The sequence below is a fragment of the Rosa rugosa genome, chromosome 2 (genome assembly GCF_958449725.1).
Source record: "Rosa rugosa chromosome 2, drRosRugo1.1, whole genome shotgun sequence".
NCBI lineage: Eukaryota > Viridiplantae > Streptophyta > Magnoliopsida > Rosales > Rosaceae > Rosa > Rosa rugosa.
In genome coordinates this window covers 26,038,959-26,066,099 of record NC_084821.1, presented here as the reverse complement: position 1 = coordinate 26,066,099, position 27,141 = coordinate 26,038,959, and the positions used below count along the sequence as shown (strand labels likewise).

General features: G+C 39.5%; 1 protein-coding gene across 8 annotated transcripts; it reads right to left on the bottom strand.

The window, feature by feature from the left end:
* Nucleotides 1-14,555: 14,555 nt before the first annotated feature.
* On the bottom strand, nt 14,556-26,807 carry LOC133732211 (uncharacterized). 8 transcript variants are annotated; one of them, XR_009856982.1, is made up of 9 exons: nt 26,669-26,807; nt 26,127-26,245; nt 22,276-22,345; nt 18,609-18,862; nt 17,151-17,276; nt 16,557-16,608; nt 15,281-15,776; nt 15,065-15,159; nt 14,556-14,968 (listed from the first exon to the last, which is right to left on the bottom strand). XR_009856982.1 is itself a non-coding variant. In XM_062159707.1 (8 exons), exons 2-8 carry the CDS (start codon nt 26,217-26,219, stop codon nt 14,962-14,964), a joined length of 1,086 nt encoding a protein of 361 aa, XP_062015691.1. In that variant the 5' UTR covers nt 26,220-26,245; nt 26,669-26,807; the 3' UTR covers nt 14,556-14,961. The 8 variants fall into 8 exon arrangements, 3 of the variants coding, with proteins under 3 accessions (XP_062015691.1, XP_062015690.1, XP_062015692.1); XR_009856985.1 differs by having other exon boundaries at nt 14,556-14,926; XR_009856984.1 differs by having other exon boundaries at nt 15,061-15,159; nt 15,293-15,776.
* Nucleotides 26,808-27,141: the final 334 nt, after the last annotated feature.

Here is a 27,141-nt window from a genome sequence, read left to right as displayed (position 1 = left end):
TAACGTTTCTCACGTACCGTGAAGCAGCTTAACTAGTTTTGTTTGATCACCATAACACAAACATCAATTAATTGATCTAGGGTCTTAAGATGTTCCCAAAGAATGAATTGAAGAGCAGACAAGTTTTAACCAGTTCCAATGGATAACCACTAGAATTATAATGGGTTTTTTTTTTTTTTTTTAGAGAAGCGAGAGGAGGACTAAATCATCATCCTCTCTCGAAATTTTATTAATACTCAAAGAAAATAATACAAGCTGGAAGGAGGACTCAGCCAAGGCCAATCCCAAATAAAGGTACGTGAGCAAATGAAAAACCAAACATAAAAAGAACTTTCTAGAAAACTCCATGCAAGTACATAAGAGATCAAACAAACAGACCCAAAAACCTACAACAAAGACATGAGACGTCCATGATGAACCTGGGAACATAATTAAGAGAATCTATATACTGGCCTTGAAGACAAATCACGTCCAAAGTCAGCAACTAAGAACGATGGCAGAGACAACCACATATTCCCTCCGTCATGAGAGGCACCATAATTAGCCAAGGTGTCAACAGGGGCATTTCCTTCCTTGAATATGTGTGAAACATGCAGATGCAAAATCTTTGCAAGAGCCAAACAATTGGACCACTGAACACGGAGCCGCCAAGGAACCAATTTTGGTGAAGCAAAATACCTCAAAACAGTTGTCGAATCTGATAAAGTGATATGGGGTTCACATCCAAAACCAATTGGCAATGGATGGAGTGGCCCAAACCCTTATAAAACCCATAGGCAAGGTCCCATTTTTCCCATGTGGGATGTATATATTCTCAACACGCCCCCGCACGTGTGGCGAATTTTCAAGCCATACACGTGGACAACTTTGGGTGACGTGGAGCCCGTGTGGCCGTTAGACATGCACACGTGGGTAACCCGCTCTGATACCATGATAAAGTGATATGGGGTTCACATCCAAAACCAATTGGCAATGGATGGAGTGGCCCAAACCCTTATAAAACTCATAGGCAAGGTCCCATTTTTCCCATGTGGGATGTATATATTCTCAACAGAATCCGTTTCGACCCATATGTATTGCCACTCTTTCAGCTTGGCCACCCTGATAGCCTCAATAAACGCCAATACCTCAGCATCAAGAGCATTAGGAACCCGCACACGTGAAGCAAAAGCCAGAACAAATGCACCGTCATTGTTCCGGGCAATGCCACCGAAGCCTGCGTGATCCCGATTTCTAAAAGACCCATCAATATTTATTTTTATCCATGGGGACGGCGGAGGCACCCATGTAACTCGAGTAAACTTAGGAGCACATGGACGCAGCGGCGACAAATGCAAGAAGCCAAACATAGGAACCCCAGATTGAGAATTTGACGATGCAAAGATCAACCCAGCTGACTCCTTTAAAGCCAATAGTAGAAAGTGCATGAATTTGTGCCAATTAAACATACCTCCATCATGCCGCAAACGGTTCCTCTCTGACCACAGGCACCACAAAACATTGCACACAGTAATACGCCAAAGTAGCTTTGAAGAAGTAGAAAGATGGTACATAAACTCCAAAGTAAGCAGGTCATGCAATGAGAACAACTGGGGGAATACAATATTGAACATGTGAAAGCACCACTTCCAGACATCCATCACAATCGCACAGCCCAAAAACAAATGACGCCAATTATCATTCCCTGCACCACAAAAGCTACACTGAGAACATAATGGGGTTAAATGGTGGCAATGGGTTTTACAAAAGAAAAAAAAAAACTTTTATGTTAACCAGTTTTTGTTATCCAATGAAGATTGATGAAGTTAACACTAATTGTTTCGTGAAGATTGACATGGATTGAAAAACAAACATTGAAACTGAAAGAGAGAATTAAAAAATGAAAGTAAATCATATTATGATTTTGTTAGGAAATTTTAATATATTTCAGTTCTTTTATTGGTATAAAATTAAATGAAAGATTTGCGTTAATTTTTTTTTTTTAGTTGGATATGTCATATAAGAATATATTGGAAAAAGAAATGGGCTAGATAAGTGAATTTGATACCGAAATTAAAATGTAAGGTGTAGTGAGCAAGTAAGGTGTACAAAGAAAACGGTAGGGTGACAATAGCTGCAGACTTAACTGTTTGGAAAAACTTTAAAGAATCAAAGGTGATTTACAGAGAAGAAACAAAAGGGAAATGGGAAAAAAAATAAAGTAGGAAAGACCCACAAATATTCAGTGTTACTGAAAGTTGTTTAGCAGCGAAGCTAGGCATAGGCAGTACGTGAAGCTTGTGCAGAAACATCAGTAATAAGCTGAACTTAGACTGTCGATGAGAAATGCAGACTTAAACCATTTCTTCACTGCTCACTTGACTTGACAGACAATGAGCACTCTCAATCCTCCACACCCATCTTTGTAACATTTTGTTATCCTGGACTAATGAGGAAATGAAAGAAGCTACTACTTTTTTTTTTTGTCAACAATGAAGTTTGTATTACAACAACTAAACCAATGTAGCAATGTTACAGACAGTTTGTTGAAACTTGAAAATATTTACTCTCGATCTCATAGAGACGATCGGGTTCAAATGATGCAAATTAATCCTCCTCCTCGAGAGCAGATAAGCCAAACCGAGAGCAGCATCCCCGTTCGGCTTATCTGCATCTTCTCCTCCATCACTATGAACCTCAGAAAAAATTCTCTCTAGCTTCTTGCACTGGACTCCGGCTGCTTCCTCTCTTGGTGCTTATCATCATCAGATTCTAACCATGCGCCCCTCTGTTAACCTGCAATTGATGTAGGTGCAGCCTAGAAAATAAAGATAAATAGGTTATGGCCAACAGAAATGATGAGGAATTTTTTTTTACCATCGCCATCCATATTCCATCACCTAGTCGATCCCTCCCCGAAAGTTTGTTGAGCAAGCATCTTTATCGATCTAGCTCAGTTTGCTATGGATGACAATAAGAATAAGATTCCAGGAAGAAACAAAACAAGCAAAACAAATCCACAAACCTCAAGTTCTCCCCTCTCAAACTGAAGAACCCAAAGATTATTAAGAACTTCAATTTGGTACCTCTTGACCTCCCTTCTTCAAAAGATTACAAACCTGTAGTGAAATCTTGAGTATTCTTCAAAGGAAATTCAAAGTTTCAGAAATGGAGGGAGAGAGAGAGAGAGAGAGAGAGAGAGATTTGTTCAATATAAAAATACCTTTTGCTAAAAAGAACTTCATACAATTTTTAGGCAACCCTGAGTGGCTCCAGCATTAGATGAAATCAATAATTCTCCAATATCAGAAAATGCCTGCATTATAGACTTACAACGTGAAAAAAGGTGAAAAAAAGAAGGGAAAATTTCGCAAACAGTACACCAAGTAAAAGCCACTAATAATTCTTATACATAAAGTTCCAAACCAAACATTTCGGTACACGAAATCTGAAACTCGACCCACTATCAGTACACGACGTCAATTTTTGACACCAAAATGTCCATTATGCCCTCAGTTTTTTTTTTTTAATAATTGTTTTTTTCTGTTATTTTTTTCTATTATTTTTTTTCCTTCTTTTTTTCTGTTAATTTTTTTTTCCTTCGTTTTTTCTGTTATTTTTTTCTATTATTTTTTTTCCTTCGTTTTTTCTGTTATTTTTTTTTCCTTCGTTTTTATCTCTTTCTTCTTCCTTCTTCCGGGCTCACTCCCTCGCTTCCAACGCCGCCCTTGCCCTCCAATTGGTGAGATTTATGGTCCTACAGCTTATATTTGTAACTCAGCCAATATTTAGTCATGTGAAAAGAAAGAAAGAGATAAAAATGAAGGAAAAAAAAATGAAGGAAGAAAAAAAAAATAACAGAAAAAATGAAGGAAAAAAAATAACAGAAAAAAAGAACGAAAAAAAAAATAACAGAAAAAAAGAAGGAAAAAAAATAACAGAAAAAATGAAGGAAAAAAAAATAACAGAAAAAAAGAAGGAAAAAAAATAATAGAAAAAAATAACAGAAAAAATGAAGGAAAAAAAAATAACAGAAAAAACGAAGGAAAAAAAATAATAGAAAAAAATAACAGAAAAACGAAGGAAAAAAAATAACAGAAAAAAAAATTATTAAAAAAAAAAGAAATGAGGGCATAATGGACATTTTGGTGTCAAAAATTGACGTCGTGTACTGATAGTGGGTCGAGTTTCAGATTTCATTTACCGAAATGTTTGGTTTGGAACTTTATGTATAAAAATTATTAGTGGCCTTTACTTGGTGTATTGTTTGCGAAATTTTCCCAAAAAAGAACATGATGACAGACCTTTACAGAAGGGTTCGGTGGAGCACTCTAGGTCTTGTCCAATGATAAGTCTGCTCAATCTGAACATATATGTGCCCAAGAACTTATACGAAAGCAAATTATTAGCTCAGAAAACAAAAAAAGAATAGATCAGTAAAGCCAGCATACTTTAATTCCGACTCACTTTCCACTTTCAGTGTCTCACAATTATCAAGGTTCCTCCTAAACCCTTTCAAAGTTCAATACTGCACTTTTAAGATCTCCTCTTGAGTTGTACTTGTCCCAAACCTGTTGTACATACATAACACTTGCCGACCATAATCAGCACTCATACTTAATAGGGGTCATCATGGGCCGGGCTAGGGCCGGCCCTACCCTAAATTTTAGGGCTTAGGGTCGGGCCGGGCCGGGCCTAGTCAAAGTCAATAAAATTTAGGGCCGGGTAGGGTCGGGCCAGGGCTTAAATATGCTAACCCTTACCCGCCCGAAAAGGCCGATCCGTTAGGGCCGAAAGGGCCGGGTCGGGCCGGCCCTCAAATAGGGCCAAATAGGGCCGAAATGGGCCAAAAAAGGGCCTTATTTTGTTTTAACAAAAAAAAAACATTATTTTTTTCTTCTCAAAATATGGCTTAATGGTATATATTGGTAATAAAAGACTCATTGTTTTTTATTGAACATATTTAATACACACACCGAAGGTGGAAGTCACTGAAATTTTTACCACTACCATATATTCATATACGGACGACATCCAACGGTGCATTTTAAAAAATTCCATTTCGTCCCCCATTTTGCTCATGGAGGATAACAAGCCTAATAAACGAGTTATACTACATTAATAGGCATATAAGGATTATGTGCGATCCAAAAATTTTGAAATGGAAATCGACCAATTTGAAAATTCTCATATGTTTATACAACATTGATAGGTATTGTGTAAAAAAATTAGGCCGATCTGCCATGAATAAGGCGCCCAACGTAGCGGTCAACGCTTTGCACAAGCAAACTTCCCTAAGGGGAGCGGCACCATGCGCGGACAAACGTTGCGGAATTTTGACATCCGTAAGTAGACTCCCTACTCATGAGAGTGTGGGAGCTGAAAGATCGAAAAAAGTGAATTGCCAAGGACCGGTTAAGAGCATATTTGTTTTATGTTCTATTTAGGGTATTGAGTTGACCGGGTAGATCGAGGTCCAACCGAATGCGGAAATTGTTGAAATTTCTACCACTAACATATATTCATATGCAAACAACATCCAGCGGTTCATTTAAAAAAATTCCATTTCGTCCCCCATTTTGCTCATGGAGGGTAACAAGCCTAATAAACTAGTTATACTACATTACAAGACATATAAGGATTATGTGCGATCCAAAAATTTTGAAATGAAAATCGATCAATCGGAAAATTCTCATATGTTTATACAATAGTGATAGGTATTGTGTAAAGAAATTAGGCAGATCCGCCGTGAATAAGGCACCTAACGGAGCGGTCAACGCTTTGCACAAGCAAACTTCCCTAAGGGGAGCGGCACCATGCGCGGACAAACGTTGCGGAATTTTGACATCCATAAGTAGACCCCCTACCCATGAGAGTGTGGGATCTGAAAGATCGAAAAAAGTGAATTGCCAAGGACCGGTTAAGAGCATATTTGTTTTATGTTCTATTTAGGGTATTGAGTTGACCGGGTAGATCGAGGTCCAACCGAATGTGGAAATTGTTGAAATTTCTACCACTAACATATATTCATATGAAAACAACATCCAGCGGTTCATTTTCACAAATTCCATTTCGTCCCCCATTTTGCTCATGGAGGGTAACAAGCCTAATAAACTAGTTATACTACATTAATAGGCATATAAGGATTATGTGCGATCCAAAAGTTTTGAAATGAAAATCGATCAATCGGAAAATTCTTATATGTTTATACAATAGTGATAGGTATTGTGTAAAGAAATTAGGCCGATCCGCCGTGAATAAGGCACCTAACGGAGCGGTCAACGCTTTGCACAAGCAAACTTCCCTAAGGGGAGCGGCACCATACGCGGACAAACGTTGCGGAATTTTGACATCCATAAGTAGACCCCCTACCCATGAGAGTGTGGGAGCTGAAAGATTGAAAAAAGTGAATTGCCAAGGACCGGTTAAGAGCATATTTGTTTTATGTTCTATTTAGGGTATTGAGTTGACCGGGTAGATCGAGGTCCAAACGAAGGCGGAAATTGCTGAAATTTCTACCACTAACATATATTCATATGCAAATAACATCCAGCGGTGCATTTTAAAAAATTCCATTTCGTCCCCCATTTTGCTCATTAAGAAGTTAACATTACATTGGTAAAATGGTTTCAACTCGACCAATTGATTATTTTTAGTTATGTTGATTACTTGATTTATTTCAAAATTGGTATTACATGAATATATTGTGCAATTTGAAATAATAGCTTTGTAATTATTACAGTTAATTAGTTAACAGTAATTATTGGTAAATATTAAAATACCCATAAGATTATATTAAAATGACGGCGTTTTTGCCGAATTAACGGTTAATTCTTTAAAAAAAATTATTTTTTTCTTCTCAAAATATGGCTCAATTTAAAAGACTCATTTCCTAATATGGCAGATTGAAATAATTTTCTACACTTCCATAGTTTTATACATATAACACATGTAATAGAAAATAACAAAAATAAAATATAAATTTTAGGGCCGGGCTTTTAGGGCCGGGCCGTAGGGTAGGGCCAGGCTTTATTTGTGTGACCCATACCCTACCCTAAATAAAAAAGGGTTGGGCCGGCCGGCCCTAATGGAAGGGCCGGGCCGGGCGAGCTTAGGGCCCAAGGGCCATATGATGAGGCCTAATACTTAACCATGTCACCTTGTCGGAATGACTTCAACGGTGTGACCCCTGGAAACACAGCAAGACAACCTTCACCGGCAAGCCAACTCCAGGCCGAAATATGCCTCGACGCGCCGACACGCGTCACCCAAAGTTGTCTCTGCAGAAAGAACCAAAACTCAGCAAACTAAAGTATATCAGTCCCACATCGAAAACAAGAGTGAGGTAACCCACTATTTCACCTATAAAATGTCCACTTCTCTCTCTTCATTCATTACACATTTAATAGCTATCTACCGCTACATTTGTCAATACAAGTACATCGTCTAACTTTAGCATCGGAGGAGCGAAGACCGCCAACCGCGGTCTCCCCTCTTGACGCCGTTGTATTTCTCTTGACAGATTAGCGGGATTTCGTGAACTCTATACATATCGGAAGATTGGACCCTAGTCCACGTTATCGGAAGCCGACATCATATGGCGGTATTCTGAACATTAACATTGGCGCCATCTGTGGGAAACTTTGAACTAAGAGTCATCCCATTAACCTACCATGGCTAGCGGAAGCGGCGAGGGCGTTGAAGATCAAGCAGGTCAACCCGTCAACCCTCAGCCCAACCCTACCAATCCAACAACCGTCAACCGTGAATTGTTCACCACACCAATCAACGTGGACGTTCAAAATCTCAGCACCCCCGAGGTGCTCCCAACACAAACTATAGTGGAAAATCAGACCGGCACGAGCCGTCAGGCACAAGGCCGGGATCTCGCCGCTATGTTAGAAATGGCCCTGGCAGACTTGCACAACGCAAACAGAGAGCCAGAAAAGGAACGAAGGGAAAAGGCGGAAGCTCAAAATCAAGTGGCGACACTATTATCGAAGTTTGACGAGCTGAAGAAAGCGCTAGGAACAAATGCACGACCGACCCAAAGTGAACACTCCCAAAGCGCAAGGGGTAATCCCAAGAGCAGCACCGATACCAGTAATCCCAATGGGTGTCGCCCTAAACCCAGCTGAACTATCGGGATTAGGACCGACACCACCTCCACAGTTAGCACAAGAGCAGGTAGCGGACTCACAGCCGCAATACGATAATTCATTCAGTGCCGGGTAGCAAAGGGGAACTGGAAACATGCTGACAGGGGGACAGCAGATAGTGGCACCAACCCAACACATGCCTAGACCGACTGTTGACGCTACCACCTTGATACTGGAAAAGATGCGGGAACTAGAGGAAAGATTGCTTAGAGTTGAGGCTGGCACTCTACTGCCAGCACAGAATCCACTCTTTGCGGCACGACCGGGTCCATTTACCACCAGAATTTTGCAAACTGTCAGACCCACATATGCAAAGACACCCAAGATAGCCCAATTTGGCGGCTCAACAGATCCTTTCGTGCACATGGATACGTTCAAAAAGGTAACCAATAACAAGGGATTTGACGACGCAACTCTTTGTCACCTATTCAGCGAAACGTTGGATGGCAAGGCAATGAGTTGGTTTTTCGAATGCCCACCAGGTTCCATGGATTCATTCTCAGCTCTGTCAAATGCATTTCTGTCACGATTCATCCTCATGACGGACGGGTACCATAACTCCTGCAAGCTATTCAGCATCAACCAAGGTATTGATGAGTCGTTAAAATCATTTGTCACAAGATGGAGGACCACCACATCAAGATGTCGGGATCTTGACAAAACAATGGCGCTGGCAGCCTTCAAGCAGGGACTCCTCAAGGGAAGTTTTCTATACCACCTCAACTGTAATTGTCCAAATGCCACATATGACTACGTCATGAATGAGGCAGTCCTACATGCCCAAGCTGAGTACAACACTTATGGCGTCACACCACCACCACCACAAACTCCACTCAAAACCCCCCAACCTGCCACATTCCAACAAGGAAACACCACCACCACTCCAAACATAACCACACCGCCCAATGACAAAAAAATGGAGTGGCAGCAGGGCAACTACCAAGACAAGCGGCAAAAGGACCAGCAGTATCACAACAAGGGCAACAGATCTTTTCACAATGATCACCGCAACCATGGTGACAACCGCCACAATAAACCCGCCACAAATGCTCAAAAATTTGAGGTCTTTACAGTCTTGACGGCGTCATATGAAGAAATATATGATCAGTGCAAAGATCAAATCCCACCACCACCGCCAAGAAAATACCCCAGGGTAGGAAAACCTAGAAACACCGGCAAATGGTGCAAACACCATGAAGATAGCGGTCACAACACTAACGATTGCAATGCCCTCAAGACTGCAATTGAGTCATTATACCGCGACGGAAAGTTGGAGCAGTACAAAGTCCGACAACTGCCGCCGGTTGTCGCCAACATCGAACCAATGCGGCGGATTAACACCATTGATGGCGGTGCTTTCATAGGCAGTTTGTCACACAGAGGAAGAAAGTGTTATGAGCGCGCTAACCACCCAAAAGAAGTATTCAACATCCGCTATGACTGATCCGTCAAAATGGCCAAAACTGGTTGGGAACCAATCACTTTCTCTGAGGTGAATGTGAATCATGTTGAATAATCACTATCAGACTTTGGCATACCGCTGAAGAATAGTAGCAATTGGGTTATGCATGCCAACCAGAGTTCTACGGTATGTAATCCATCTAAGTTAAACACAATCAGGGGAGATTCAAGGTGCAAACAATTGATGGCCTCTTCGTTCCACATGTGACACATGCTTTTTTTTTTTTTTTTTGCATAATTCCATGCATGTAACAATGAAGTTTTCATTATATGAATTCACAAACTAGAGCATACGTTGGTCTTCTTCTTCTTCTTCTTTTTTTTTTTTTTTCATGGTACCCAGATATTTCCTAAAACTGCTTGGTTTCTCCTGCATAACCTACAAACTTTAGGGGACAGGAACTCAAGCAAATAGCTACATGGGTAAGTACTGTGAAGGAATTCAACCCCAAACCATACGGTAGCAAGCCTCATGGGGCCTGGCCTGGCCATTCCTAGCTAGTTCCCTTCATGGTGAAATCATGTGAGGTCTTACAAAAGATATATTAACTACAAAATAGAAATCATTACTGATATATACTACGCCAAATATCTGACTCGTACAAGATTTAAAGCATAGAAGATTGTCCATGATTGATGGTAACTGACCATAATAAAGAAATATGAATTCTTGGGGTTTGCTAATTTCCTTGACTGATGCCATGTAGTACTCTGCCTTATGCAAGTGAGTGCAACCAAACATTGCAATCAACTCATAGGAGAAACATGAAATGCTAGTGACTGATAACTGAAATAACGACCTCGGTGCTATCAACTCATAATGAGAAGACTTGCTGATAATTAAACTACAATAGCTTGAAAGTGATAATGCATATTCCCAGTAGTGACAATTTAATATTAGGACCGACTTACTTGTTTGTTTCTCCAGACACTCCAATGAAGGTTCAGTAGCATGAAGAACTAAATGCTGCAAAAGATAATCAGTCAATGGATGCTCAATCAATTTACACACACACACACACAAACTGAAGTTCCCTGAAAAGAATAAATATCTTTTATTACTCAGCTATAATAGTTTTACCAACACAATATAGAGAAAATATAAAGAACCCTTCATTTATAATTAAGAAGAGCATAATATTTTCTTACCTTGCTATGGTAAGATCGTACTAAATTGTAGTGGGAATGCGACCTTTTGATCCATGGTTGGTGACAGCAAGTGCAGTCTCAGTTAGTTGCATGCTCAACTAGAAGTGTTGACCAGTGAAGAAAAAATAGTTTGCCAGATAATTTAAGGCCATAAAGGATATGGCTCAAAAGGTCTCTGCGTTGTTTCCACCTATTCCAGCAGCTATATAGTGTAAAACAGCCAGCATATTAGTCTTCCCAAAGGGACTGAATTATGGACATATAATGATATAATCACTAATAATAATAAAAAAATGATACCAAATAACAGTATCCAATCAACTAAAATGTAAAATGCCGATCTTTATAGTCGTACCTGCATTTGTATGCAAATCCAAAGTTGCAAGAGCAAGTAGAGGTCGATCTAGAGCCTCAACATTTTAATCTAACTGCAAGTTAATTTCAAAAGTTTTTTATTTTTTTTATTTTTTATTTTTTTGAGAATGATAATTTCATAAGTTTAATGAACTGTGGCAGGTAAAAACGCTGCTTCACCTGATATTAATTCATAGATTGACTGTTATTACTTATTACTTGCCTGCTGTAAAACCCTCTGAAAGGCCTGCCAAGCATTTTCAAATTGACCCATTTTGTAACAACAGAGACCTATATATGCCAAGTCTTACAGCCGCAGGACAATTGGGATTCAGTTGCAGGGCTTTCTGTATGAAACAACATTATTATCCAACTAATATAGTTCTTCTAGGCACATGGCCGGCTAGTCGTGAACCCAACCATTTCAAAAATAAAGAAAAAATCTGGACGTTGAAAAAGAATGAAATTGTTGGGTTTGTTTGGTAAACAAACAGTAGGCGAAATATACAAACCTTGTTCAGCTCTAATGAATCAGAAATAGTGACCGCGACTGAACTCAATGCATGCCTGCAGATATCAAGGGAAACTATTTACAACAAATGCAGCATAACCAAAGCCGATCCCAACTTGGTTTCTCACTCCGGGTAAACCAGTTCTGTGATATTTCGGTAAGAATTTATTTCCAAAGTCATTAACTCATTATTACCACAAAATTACCACTGTCATATACTCTTTCTAATCCATCTCTGTAAGTATTTATTAAGCCTACTGCCAGGCTCATAGCTCATGGACATTCTGGGAACAATTCTTAGGTTCACCCCTGGGTGAACAAGCATATTCACCCCTATTATCGATTAACTCACTTTTACTTAATAAATTTATAATCCAACGGTCCATATCTTAAATTAGCATTTAAAGATCATCTCTGTAAAAAATCAATTGAATCGGAAATCGTTTAATTATCTAATTGAATCAAATAAATGGGCGGTTCTAACAATACTTACTGCTATTATGATGAACCGTCCATGTATTTCATATAAATGAATAATTAAAAGGTCTTCAATTTGATTGATTTTTTACAGAACTAATCTTTGTATTACATTATACAACTTGAATGGTTGGATTAGAAAATTAAAAAATTATTATGCGTTAATCATAAGAGAGGGTGAATATGCTGGTTCACCCCTTGGGGTGAACCTGAGAATTGTTCGACATCCTGGGTATTACCATACTGTGACACCCATTAATAAAAATTTAAAAAAAAAAAATCACCTATTCTAATATCTTCTATTTTATTTTTCATATGCTGATATATTCATGCATGTGATCCATAAAAATATCAAGCATAAATATTTTTAAAAGCATAGAAATTATCTACAAAACCTGACCAAAAGGGAAGGAACATGAATGCTGAAAATGCCATATCTACTTCACCCTTGGCCAGTAAAAGCTGACCTGTAAGCAGAAGACGTGTGATAAAATTTAGAGCATCTTACCATACATGGTCTAATAAAACTTGATCGGCTACCTAAACAACAACAAAAATTGCCTCTACCTGATTTTCAGCAATATAGATCCTTTTGTGAAGCTTATTGAGAATGCTAGAGCAACAATAGTACGGGCAAGTATGTATCACAAACAGAACATAAATCACACAAGAAGCAACTTTATGTGCCATACAGACAGAATGACACAGACTTCATTTGGATTCCATAGTTCAAGACTGTGAGAAGAAGAAAAAGAACATAAGATCAGTCCCGAAAACTCTAATATACCACACTAAGCCCTTTTAGGATGAAAAAGTATGGATCAATTACTTGGCTAGTTTCAGGGCACCCAACTCCATCTCTTCTGTACAACACAGTCCAAAGCCAAAACCAAGCAGAGGACAACGTGTTTGGACATTCTTTTTCATCAAGAACGACCATATCAAATAGATAGAACAATGGTACGAAATGTAAGAAAGAATCTATGATGTCTACCTTTTCCAACCCACGTAGAAGGCTCGTGAATGTCAATTCTGGACGCTTTGTTGTAAAATTGGGTCTCTAAATTACCAACTCTCATAACTAACATCAGCATAATGCTCATCAATCCTGCACCAATGCAAACAATAAAAACACCAACACTAGTCTGCATGATATTGAGCACCAAATATAGCAAGTACAAAAACAAAGAATGACTTGCATATCCCTAAAATTGAACACTACGAAATTGTGTTAGTGATTGAACTTGTGAAGGGTGTGTGGTGAGACGCAGACGCCCTGCTGGTCACCTTCAATTGCCGCTTAAAGTTTCTACATCAGTTGATCAAGACTAGTGCCTTGTTAAGAAAGCTAGGATTCGGGTTCTTCTGCTGGAATTTGTCTCTTTTTTTTTTTTTTTTTCTTGGGGAACGGAAGACTAATCCATTGATTGAAATCATGACGACCTCACTCGGTCAAGCATGAAGGGTACAAGCACCCCTCATATTACAATGCAAGCTCACGAAGAGTACTAAATCCAAAAGAAATCCATACTTGAAAACTAAAATCCTAAAGGAACTGCTGAAAAAGAAAATGCAGAATTGAAAACACTCCCTAATCCTACACTGCCCAAAAATGGAACCAATGTCCTGAACATCTTGACACCTAAGACTCTTTTGGTGTATGTCGCGACATTCAACACACCCACAACAACATTCTAGGAACAGATGCAGGACAAAGAGCAGGACAGACCACCCCCAAAAAGCCCAAACCCGACCCAAGTGTGAGAAAAATAGGGAAATTGGGCAATAGACCCAATTCTCTAGACTGCATCCCTGCAGCCCAGAAAGGCAGAGGCCCAAGGCCCACTACCCACACCCTACGCGCCCCACACCCAGCTGCCGAATCTGACCCTTCCGAGAAGCCGCCCTCCACCGCCAAATCAGTCCGGCGGCCTCCCCAGGTAGGAGACCTTGGCAACCATCTCGCCGCCCACCAAAGCCTGTGCTAGCGACTTGTTGCACTAACCGCCGATCCAAACGCCGATCTCTAGCAGGAAAGCTCCGACCTCGCTCCTCCTCTAGTCCCGAAACCGCGACCGATCTCCTCCTCGTCAAACTCGATGCCACCAAAGCAACTCAGGTCTCTTTTACAACCCACACCAAGGTCTTGCTTCGCCTCACCAATCCAGAACCCGACGACTACACCTGTGCGTCAAAGCTCTACCTCTGAGCCACGACCTTGGCCTCTCCACCACAAAGTGACGGGAGAAATCTTCCTCGCCTGCTTTACCGAACCGAGAAGGCGACGCCGAGCGTCAACAGCAAGCGGCCGAAACCGCCGCCCTACTTCATGAAACTAGGGTTTCGGAATGCAGCTCCGCGAAAAGTGGATTCTCAATTTATTTGATGAACAAAATTAATAACTGCGGTCATAAATAACCATCGAGTAATGTCTTTAACTCCATGCATAAATTGCTAAAAAAAAGTATGAAAAATCCATGCATGAACTCCACATCGTGTCGCAGTATTTACATTTTTACAAAGAAAGCAATGGAGAACTTGAGATGATGGATATAATAATTAAGATACAACTTCACTCTTTCAGTTCACTACGAAGTGGAAGCCTGGCCCTTGTCACTTAAAAGATGTCAGTTCAGAACTTCAGACGCAAAACATGCAATGTGACACTTAAAATACAAACAATAACAGAAGTAAATTGTATAGAATGGAAGCCTATACACGACCACTCTGAGTAACCAAGGCAACGGAAAGCTTTCGTCATGTCAGGTTTTAGAAACTGGACAAACAAATTACATCGCTCATTCCCGATAGCTCCGCCGCTCCTTGCCTTCTTGGGCTGGAACAGGATGATAAAACATCATCAACCTCCAACTATAGACTGAATCAGTAGACAGGAAGAATGTTCAGGGTGAGGTATAAATATGCTAAGCTTAAAACAATACAACGGAATAATAGTTTAACAAAGCTTACTCACGGTATACACAAAATCCATCAGAAAAGGTGTAATTCTAGAAGTTACTAGATTGAACAGAGATGAACTATTGTCATGTCCAGTTTTCTCCTGCCTTCCTACATAGCCAACATAAGCCCCAAGGGGTTTACAAAGATGACAAACGCATATAATCAGCATGGATTGAAAGCAGTCTAAATGCAACTCAGACGTTTACATGTTATAAAAGAATTAGTATACCATTTGACTTACTAGTGAAAACCTTCACTTGGCGTAAACACGGTATGATTTCCAAGAAATTTCCAATGGGGGCGCATGGCACCTGTCAAAGGCATTCCAGTCTCCAACATACCTTTCATCCATTTAACCCGGTTTACAAGTTCCTCCAAGTCCAAAATTGCAGCTTCTAATGTATCAGAGCTCATCGAATTCAATATTATGCCTTCGTCAGTTTTCATCTTCTTCAAGGACCTATCGTTATCAACAATGTCTATCCTAGTTGCAGTTCCCCCCATTTTATTTAATGCATCTTTCACATGCGAACTTGAACCACTATCTGAGCAACTCGTCTTCCCAAAAAGGCTATCTGCTACATCAGACGCCATATTTGTTTCTGCAGTGGCTGGGTCCTTTGCTGCTAACTCCTTTGCTGCTAAAGATTGATCTGCACCAGCAATTGCCTGTACATCTCTTCTTCCATCACCTACAGTTTGGGCCACCACGCTTGGAATGTCTCCTGCAACAACAACATTCCCCCATATCAATCACATCATTGTGCTACTTCCATCAAAATATAAACTTAAATATTTCATCAGCATTCAAGAATGTAAGAGAAGGATTCAGATTTCAATATGGATAACTCTCATCTGTATTGCATTTAAGCCACACAGCATGGCATTTGATGTGGCCGTTAAACATTGACAATGCTAAAAAGACCAAATGATATAGACCAAGTTTAACTGCTACATCAAATGCCACATCATTACATGTGGTTCACCTAGCATTATTTTTCATTATCACGATTTAATTGGACAGAAGAACCACAAAAACCAACAGATACAATGTCAAGGAAAGTGGATCGAAGAGCAAGTGACAAGAAGTTAGGGTAACACTTGATTGCATATACCAAACAAGTAAAATGATATAACACCAGGAAACAAACATCTTCTACAAATCACCAGAGGCCCAGGATGCACCAAGGCACCAACCACAAGTCCATTACAACACAATTTATCCCTTAATGTCTTCTTTTTCTTTGTTGCGAGTGTGAGTATATCCTGTTCAGTTCCTCCCATATGTGAAAAGCAAAATGGAATTTATCTGTTGCTCCACAAAGTTTATTTGACTAATTACCATTACAATGTTAGTCCCATCAAATAATTCTCTCAACTTGATATACACCTACCTATATTCAGGCACACTCGCACTCGCGCACGCACACGCACACAAACAGTCACACACACGGACACAAATATATTTGTCTATATGAGCACTAGAAAGTAAAAAGATATCTTACCTTGATTATCAGGCTTAATTACTTGAACACAAGGATGCCCATTTTCTCTCTCCTGCAACCCCAAGAGCATTACAAACAATTGAGTATAAATGGAATAATGACAGTTTTCTTCCTAATTGAGTGAAAAGCATGAACACCTACATAGCAGAAGATAAAATGTTCGCTGATAGGCAAGGATTGTGGCACTTATCATGCATAATGGCAAGAAGTAAGAACCACGACCAAAAGCAGAGCAGAAATACATTATATCGTTTCCAAAATTTCAGTACAAGGTGAAGGTGGGGCTACAAAATAATGAATAAACAAAACCTTGAAAAGATCTTTGTAACTTCATGGTAATGTTAATGTGTTGCACTTGTAAGTTTTCATTCCTGAAGTGCCACATCATCATGATGTGATTTGAGACGTAAGCTGGCAAGTATTTGACAATCCTAGTGGATGGAAAGGATTATTCAGAAAAATGAGTTGAGGGATTATTCAAAACACAATCAATTTAGCTCGTCTCAGTTTAGGTGAGATATTTGATATTGCCCCTTAAAACAAAATCCAACATAGAGAAATGAGACAGATAGATGAGTAATGGGCCATAGGTACCTTGGGTGTAGGTACTGTCCATCCATATTCTAGAGACCAATCCAAGGATGAGCGCAGGTCCTTGTAAGAAGCCTCATACATCTCTCCTTCAACTCCTTCACCAACAGGAGGACGTGGCAACTCAACCTGGAAAAAGACGACACGAATCAACATATAAAAGCAAGGTACCTTGACACATCCTGTAATTATAGTTACAAGCTTATGATTGAGATGAAATATAATGACAGACACAGTGATAGAGTAAATGGATGGATATAGGTTTACCCCCAACCTTTTTTTTCATAAACACAGAAAGTCAGTCTTAGACTATTGTTAACCAACCAGGGCTCTAAACTGAAGTCAAGCACAGGTATTCATTCAACCACAGAAACAGTAAAAGGATAACTGAGGCTTACCCTCTAAAATATATTCGCAGTTCACTTGATGCAAAATGTAATCAGTCAAATGATTTATTTACACATGAATAAGAGGAATAAGTATAGCTAAATCTTTGTTAACAACAGAAAAATACACACAATGTTGGAACAAAATGTCCACACGAGACACAACAGCAACTCAAAGCAAAACCATCAAAAACCAACAAACCCACACAGCACCCTGAAGAGAAATAAAAAAATGCTAAACAGTGCTGCTCTCCAATCCCTCAAAATACAAGAGAAGCTATAATCATTAAAAGCCTCAGAAACCAAAGCCCAAAGAGCCAACCAAAATCTTGCTCTGTCCCAGAGCTCCTTCACCCCTACTCCCTTCATAGACATCAAAAACTCCCATTTCTTTCCATCCAAAGCATCCAAAGAGCCAAAACAAAAAACGCACAATACTTTGGCTTTATTTCTTTCTCTTTACCAAAACCAGGACGGTTTTGGCTAAAGAAAGCAGAAAACGATGCTGGGGACTCCCAAGTCACCCCAGCCTCCCTCCAAAAATTTTACCAAGGCCAGGAGGCACCTCACAATGCAAAAAAGTTTGATTTGAATTCTCTCTATTCACTTTAAAAACCAACAATTAGGCCTCATCCATTGAAGCATCTCACATGTACATCAGCCTCTCATGCGCCACCACCAACCTAAAACCACCTTTGGAGGAATTTTAGACCATGTTAAGTTCACTAGAGTGAAGTTTGGATGGAAGTGTCCTTAATCAGAACTTGCAAAAGGATTTGCAGGAGAAAGCACCAGAAGCTTCCAACTTATATCTCCTCGCTGTGATGATGTATGTGAACTACATGAACACAAAATCCTAAACAAGCATGTATGGCACAGCAGCAAGAGTGAATTTGTAAGTTAACAACCTAGTGAATCAAATGCCAAATTGCCAAGGATTGGGTTATAATTATTGGAATGGTAAATAGAACAGAACTTGAACGGGAAGGGGATGAATACCTAACCATCACATAAAATGATAACTATGCAAGCTAAAGCGGCACTTGAAATAGTATGAGAGGAATATAAAAACTACCTTCACTGTTTCATCCCCTAATACTTCTGCTACTTTTCCAGACCAATAACAACCATCCTTCCACCAATCAACTAAATCTCCCACTTTCCAGGCATCATTGACAATAACTATCACTTCCAATATGGTATTGACATCAGGCCTTTTACTTTCACGATAGATAGGAGGAAAGGGAGGACGCAGCATCAATGTCTTCTCCTTTCTTGTCCTTTTACCATCAGCAGGGTTGTTTTGATATATCTTCTCCCAAGTTATTTCTGCAGATGAGAACAATATATAAATCAGAAACTACTAAAAGATATTAAATCAGAAAACTTTAGAAAGTGGTGGGATGAAGGAAACTGCGATGGCTGGAAAGGCTTTAGATTCATGAGAAAGCTCAAGAATGTGAAAGGAAAATTAAAGATATGGAGTCGAGAGACTTTTGGTGATATTGGGAAAGAAAAGAAAGTGGTGGAAGCAAGAATAAACGAGCTGGATGAGGAAGAAAGGAGTGCAGGTATATGTGTGGTCAAAAAAAGGGAGAGGGAAGTTTTAAGAGGGCGACTGGAGGAGATAGCCCTGAGAGAAGAGATTTTCTGGAGGCAAAGAGCTAAGCTAAAATGGGCCAAAGAAGGAGACAACAACACAAGATTCTTCCACAAGCTAGTCAATGGCAGAAGAAAAAGAAATGTTATTGAAAAGCTGGAATTAAGCAACGGCATTGTAGTTGAAGAAGAGGCTTTGATAGAGGAAGAGATCATCCGTTATAAGAATCTCTATTCAAGCAAAGAGGAAGTGAGTTTCGGGATTGAAGGTCTCCATTGGAACCCAATAAGCGTAGAGAAGGCAAGATGGCTGGAGAGACCATTTGAAGAAGAAGAAATTAAAAGAGCAGTGTTCGAGTGTGACACGGATAAATCTCCGGGTCCAGACGGATTTTCATTCGCAGCTCTACAAAGAAATTGGGAAGTGGTCAAAAGAGAGGTATTAGATGTTATGGCAGAATTTCACACAAACGGAGTTGTGAATAAGGTGACGAATGAGACATACATCTGCCTTATACCAAAGAAAGCAAATTCCCTAAAAGTGGGGGATTACAGACCTATTAGCTTAATAACAAGCTTATATAAAATTATTGCAAAGGTATTAGCTTGGAGATTGAGAGAGGTATTAAGTGACACCATTTCTGCTGCCCAGGGCGCTTTCATAAAAGGGAGACAAATTTTAGATGCAGTTTTGGTGGCTAATGAAGTGGTTGATGAGACAAGGACGAAGAAGAAAGAGGGTCTGGTGTTCAAAATTGACTTTGAGAAAGCGTATGATCATGTAGAGTGGAACTTTTTGGATTATGTTATGGAAAGTAAAGGCTTTGGAGACAGATGGAGAAAATGGATAGGGGGTTGTCTCAGGTCAGCAAATTTTTCTATTTTGATAAATGGGAGACCAAGAGGAAAATTCGGTGCTTCTCGGGGATTAAGGCAAGGTGACCCATTATCACCTTTTCTTTTTACCCTAGTGGTGGATGTTCTGGATAGTCTTATGGAGAGAGCAAAAGACTGTAGACTAATTGAAGGCCTGGTAGTCGGGAGGGAAGAGGTTGAAATCACTCATCTGCAATTCGCTGATGATACAATTTTCTTTTTGAAGGATGATGACCAGAATTGGAATAATTTAAACATGGTCCTAGAAAGTTTCTGTTTGTTTTCAGGGCTGAACATCAATAAATCAAAATGTTCCGTAGTTGGAATAAATACTGAGGCTGGGAGATTAGAAAGGATGGCTGATGATCAAGGCTGTGAGATTGGAGTTTGGCCTATGAAATACCTGGGCCTTCCCTTAGGTGGTAACCCAAAGCAAGCTTCATTTTGGAACCCAGTTGTAGAGAAAATTGAGAAGAGATTGGAGGGTTGGAAAAAAGCTTTTTTGTCGAGAGGCGGTAGGCTGACATTGATTCAAGCAGTTCTAAGCAGCCTCCCAACATACTATTTATCTCTTTTCCAAATTCCGGTGGGAGTGGCAAAGAGATTAGAATCTCTTCTGAAAAATTTTTTCTGGGATGGAGTCGGAGAGGGCAAGAAGAACCATCTAGTTCGTTGGGAGATGGTGTCGAAAAGCAAAGAAAGAGGAGGGCTGGGAATCGGGAATCTACTAGCAAAAAATATGTCTTTTTTAGGGAAATGGCTTTGGAGATTTCCTTTGGAGAGAGAGTCCTTATGGCATGCTGTAATAAGGAGTAAATATGGATATGATGTGAATGGGTGGGACACAAAGCCAAGTTTGGGTGGATCAAGTAGAAGTCCTTGGAAGGATATTTCAGCAGGAATAAGCCAATACTCTCTCTGTCATAAACTAATTGTGGGCAATGGCAAAAGAGTGAGGTTCTGGGAAGACTCTTGGCTAGAGGATCAACCCTTAAAATTCTACTTTCCAAGGTTGTTCAGACTATCAAGACACACCAACTATTCAGTGGAAAGGTTAGCTATCCCTCTCAATTTTCCGATGTGCTGGGATTTTGGGTTCAGAAGAAACTTAAATGATCAAGAGATTGAGGAGTTTGCCTCGCTGATGGTTAAGCTAGAAAATGTCCGATTAGTGGAGTCCAAACCAGATGAAAGGAGGTGGAAGCTTGAGCCTAATGGGAAATTCTCTTGTAAATCTTTCCATAGCTTCTTAATTAGTGGTGGATCAGATCCAATTTTTCCTCCTGCAAAGTTTATTTGGAAGGTCAAGGTCCCTACTAAGGTGAAGATTTTGGGATGGCTTGTGGTACTGGGGAAGACAAATACATGTGATGTTCTTCAAAGGAGAAGACCAGGAAGTTGTTTTTCTCCTCACTGGTGCATTTTATGCAAAGCTCAAGGGGAAAGTGCTGATCATGTCTTCATGCATTGTGAAGTGGCTAATTTCTTATGGAAAAAATTATTTAGGGAGGCAAGAGTGGACTGGACAACTCCATTAGAGAGAAGTGACTTGCTAAGAGAAAACCCCATAGCTTTTGGTAAAGGTAAAAAGGCCAGAACCCTTTGGGGTTGTGGGGTGCTAGCTGTAGTCTGGGTGGTCTGGATGGAAAGAAATAAAAGATTATTTGAAAACTATGGAGGGGTGGAGAAGGAAGACCTGTGGGAGAGAGTCATGTTCTGGGCATCCTTATGGGTTTCTATCTCTAAGGAATTCAAGGATTATAATCTTTCTTCCATTATTATTAACTGGCAAGCAGCTGTAGTATAAGCCCCTAAGCCTTGATTAGTATTACTAGACGAGATGTTAGGCCTATTGCCCTAGCTGCTCTCTTTAGATCATTAAAGCGGACTCCTTGTCCTCCTCCCTGTATCTCGATTTTTGCTTTTTTAATAAAAAGCTGTTTCTTCTCAAAAAAAAGATATTAAAGATAACACCAAATATTACACGATAACCAAATATGACAAAAATAAAAGAGTATACAAAAATGAAGGAAGACATAACTAACTAGTAGTAGCGCTCAGTCTTAGTAATATCTTTCATTACAGGAGACCATGTCGTCATAATACAGGCCAGATACTGTTTAGTATTTTATGCACTGCTGTATGTGTATTTTTTGTAATACATACAAAACATAAAAGAGAAAAAGATTCAAGCTGCTCATGCGACAAGCTAAAACCGTAACTTGCATAACATAGTGGGCTTAAACTCTTAATAAGATAGCACTTACTTTCATCTGGAAAGTCATAATATTCCAAAGCACACGACAGCTGACCATTTCTCCAGCCAAAATCTTTTATCTGAACACCAACAGAACATAGTTAGAGCCCATGAGATTACTGTTTGGAAGGATTTTTGTATCTAATAACAAACAGAAAAATGAGCCTCAATCAAAAAATATGAAATAAGCTCATATGTTTTGCATCAAAAACTCTTCAATAAAACTAATTGCCCTTGATAAATTATTACACTCCAACAATTTTAACCCAGCAAATAATGTTCATCATAATATTTCAGTGGCCTAATATGAACCACAATAGTTGCTGTATAAACTTTTACGACATCCTCATTGTAAAATCAGATATTACATCTAGGTACTAGTTGATCTTTGTAATTGTAACTGACAAGGAATTACATAATTTCTGCTTCAGAATCATCATCTTCAAGAGATAATCCCCCGACTCTTAAATTGGGTCAATAGAAAAGCTTCATCATATAAAACTTCTATATCTTCAAACTTAATATGAACAGTGTGGCTAAAATTTCATAAACTTATTGAGCCCTAATTCAATGCTCTAAATAAATAAGACATAGCAGAAATAACGATTCTGGGACAACACCTCACTCCTCTACAAAAGATTAACACCCTAGAATACAGCAGCCTTCCAATCTAACAGAATGGAAGAAAGACAGTAGTCTCTGAAAGCCTTCGAAACAGAAGCCCAGAGAGCTTCCCTAGATTTTACTCTCTCCCATAGCTCCTCCATTCCTACTTCTAAGTAGCCTTCAAAGATTCTTCTGTTCCTTTCCAACCACAGCACCCAAAAAACAGCGAGAATAGTACCTCCCCAGAGAACCTAGGCTTTATTCCCTTACCCAGACCTGACTATGTGATGGACTGATGGCTGAAAAGAGCATGGCTTTCATCTGGATTCTCGCAAGTAACTCCAGCTTCCCTAAATAAATTCTTCCAGAGAAAAGAAGCAACTTCAAAGTGCACATACACATGACTAACTCTCGCCCTTCATTTTGCACACAATGCACCAGTATGGTGAGAGGCAGCAGCCGGACCTCCTTCTTTCAAGCAAATGACAGGAGTTCACCCTTCCATGTGCCACTAGCCAACCAAAGATATGAACCTTGGAGGGGACTTTTGCTTTCCAAATGAAACTAGCAGGAGGGAAAATAGGATCTGGATTCTCATCCATCACGAATCTTTGGAAAGACTTACATGAGAATGAACCAGAGGCGTCCAACTTCCATCTTCTTTCATCCAGCTTCAAAAACCACCAGCCTGACATTTTCAAGAGCAGCCAATAACTCTGCAACTTCCATGGCCTCCTCATCATATAGGATTCTTCTAAAACCAAAATTCCAGCTCATTGGAAAATCGATAGAAGAAACCAATCTTGCTATTGGCGCTTATGAATTCTCGAGATTCTGAACAAACTTGGAACGAATTATCTCAGGGGCTGGTCTCCTACCCAATGGTCTTCCCAAAACCTGACTCTTTCGCTGTTACCGATCTTAAGATGAACACACCTTAAGAAATTGGCCAGTCCCGCAGAAATGTCCTTCCAAGGACTTCTGCTCGAACCATTAAGGATCAGTTTTGCCGCACTAGAAGGGATTTGGAAGAGAGAAAGATGGTATGTTGGACACCAAGTAACTACGGCTTGAATCAAAGTCAATCGGCCACCCCTTTACCAAAAATCTTTTTTCCAACCTTCTAATCTCTTCTCCACTTTTTCTATCACCGGTTCCCAAAAAGAAACAGCCTTAGGGTTACCACCCAGAGGAAGGCCCAAATACTTCTAAAGGCCAGCTTCCTAAGTCTCCGCCAACCTCTTCACCTTACCAAAATCGGTATTTATACCTACCATAGAGCACTTAGCTCTATTGATTTTCAGGCCTGAGATCATGCAAAAACCTTTCAATGATCAAGTTTAAGTTGGCCCAATTTTGATCCTTATCTTTAATGAAGAAGATATGGTATCATCGGCGAATTGGAGATGGGTAATCTCAGTGTTTTCCCTACCAACAGTCAGCCCTTCAACAACAATGAAATTTCTTGCCTGCTCCATAAGCCTACTAAGAACATCCACAGTCACCTTGTCTTAATCCTCTAGTGGCGCAAAACTTTCCTCTAGGTCTTCTGTTAATAATAATAGAAAAGTTTGATGATTTCAGGCGGCCCCCAATCCACCTCCTCCATCAAATTCCCAAGCTTCACTTTTTTTCTTCCAGAATATCCAAGAACTTCTGCTCAATGTGGATTGGGGGAAACAGTATCTCCCCACCTTGTTCGCAATCAAAACTGCATCCAAAATCTGCATGTCCCTTAAAAAAGCTCCTTGAGCACAGGAAACAGTATCTCCTAGCACCTCCTTTAACCTCCAAGCCAAGAGTTTGGCAATAATACAGGCTTGTTATCAGACTAATAGGCCTTAAGTCTTCCACTTTTAACGAATTTAACTCTTTTGGGATAAGGCAAATATAAGTTTCATTTGCGAACCAGTTTATAATGCCATTTTCAAAAAGTTCTCCCATAACCTCCAAGATCTCTCCTTTTAGAACATCCCAATTTCTTTGCAGAGCTGCCAAGGAAAAACCATCCAGGCCTGGGAACTTGTCTTTATTGCAGTCAATCACTGCTCTTTTGATTTCATCTTCTTCGAAGGATCCCTCCAACTAACAAGCTTTCTCTTCACTGACTGAAACCCAATTTATGCCTTCTAAACCCCAATTGACTTCCACATTACTTGAGTAGAGATTCTCAAGAAACCTGATAATTTCTTGCTTGATTAGCAAGTCATCTACTACTAACTATACGCTGCTCACCTCAAGTTTTTCAATGAAATTTCTTCTTCTTCTACCTTTAAATATTCAGTGGAAGAGCCTTAAGTTGCGATCTCCAACTCTGGCCCACTCCAATTTAGCTCTTGCCTCAAAAAAAAATTCTTCACTGAAAACCAGCTCTTCTAGATGCCCCCTTGAAAGTGGTCTCTTCCTTCTCTTATCTCCGCACAGCCCTCCTTCCAACTCTTCATCATCCAGCTCCTTTATTTTTGCCACCACTTCCTTTTTCTCAATCCCTACATGAAAAAGATCTCTCTGCTTCATTCTTTAATTTTTCCTTTCAAGCTTCTTAATTTTCTCATATAAGTAAACCGCTTCCAGCCTTGAAAGGATTCCTTACCGTACCACTTCTTGAAGTTGTCTTTAAAAGAAGGGTGCTCCAACCACAGGTTTTTGAATCGAAAAGGTGTGGGGCCCCATTTTATGTTGTTTGTGTCCAACAAGATAGGACAGTGATCTGAAGTAAATCTTGTAAGAGCTAACTGCCGAGTATTTGGGAAAACATCCTCCCACTCGGAAGAAATAAAGCGATACAATCCCCAGGGGTCGAAACAAAGACTCCAATGTTGAGTGCACTGGTCCTTTACCAGATGAACCGCTCCAAATTTTGGTTCTCAGCCGAAATTTATAAAAGGTAACAACCCAATACTTTCAAAAGAAAACAGTCTGTAAATAATTTGGTTCTTAAAGATTATGCCTACCCATCCTCTGCCCTAAACCCTAAACCCAGTTTCAATGATTCAAAATCATTGATAACTTCACATTATATTACTACTTAGTACCTGACATTGTAATTATTATTTTGTAAAATCAATCTAACTGTGATTTCTGATTATATGGTACATGGGTTTGACAACAGTATGAGGAAGTGAAAATCAAGATTCTAATACAAGAAGTTGAAAATTGTTCAATAAGATGTCAAATGATCAAGCACAAATGCACGTAAATAAAACAAACTTTTTATCATCAATAATTGCTAGTGATCTTGACTGTGATAGGTACCTTACATCGGAACCACGCACCACGATAACCTTTCATAAAGGATCTCGATTCTATGTCCTGTCCAACTTTAAATGGTAGGTTATGCAGGCCCATGATGATTCGTCAAAAGCAACACACAGCTGCGACATAAACATTTTTTTCGGTCAAATACAAATTTTCAGCAAAAACAGAAGTAAACAATTAATGGTGAAGAAGTGACAAGAAGCATGTTAAAACAGTTCGCTGGAAGCATATATATAAATGGTATAGACTTGAAACTTGAAAGCACTGGCTAAAGAACTTTATCCTACAAGAATCTTAGAACACCCGGAAAACACTTTCTTCGCTATTGATGTCAAACAACATAAAAGAGCTTTTGAGGTAATCTAAAAGCACTATGAGCATTTCCAACAGAAGAGAAGCTAAGGAATCCAAAAATGGTGAAGAAAAATGGATCAATTTGAGCAAATTGAAAAGGAAAAAGAAAAACCCAGGCATCATTGACGTCTAAAATGGAAGAATGAGGAAAATAGGCAATATGAGATCCAAGTGAAAATTGATACCTGAACTAGATGAGGAGGCGGCAGCAGGTGTTTGTCTTCCAACTCAAATGGCGCTGCTATCACCTCAAAGGCTCAAACGCACAGTTTTGAGCGATGATGGGTTCCGCCCCGTCATTTTTTTAAAAAAAATTTTCCCAAGGAAAACCCTCACCAATTATAAGTATATCTATACTATTATCAAGGTTTCAAATTTCGGTTTCGGTTTCGATTTCGATACTTTAAATTTAAGGAAATTTCGGAGAAAGTTTCGATTTCGGTGGAAATTTCGGTTAAAAATAAAGAAATCACATGAATTGCATGTATAAAATGATATTTTTGAATGAAACTTTTACATAGACTAAACTAACCTATAATAAACCTATTTACAATGTAAACTCTCTAAAATTATACATAAATAATATAATTGTGATATTTAATATGGACGAGACGACGAGTAATTAACTAAAATTGTAGTAAGTTGCTAAACACTATCT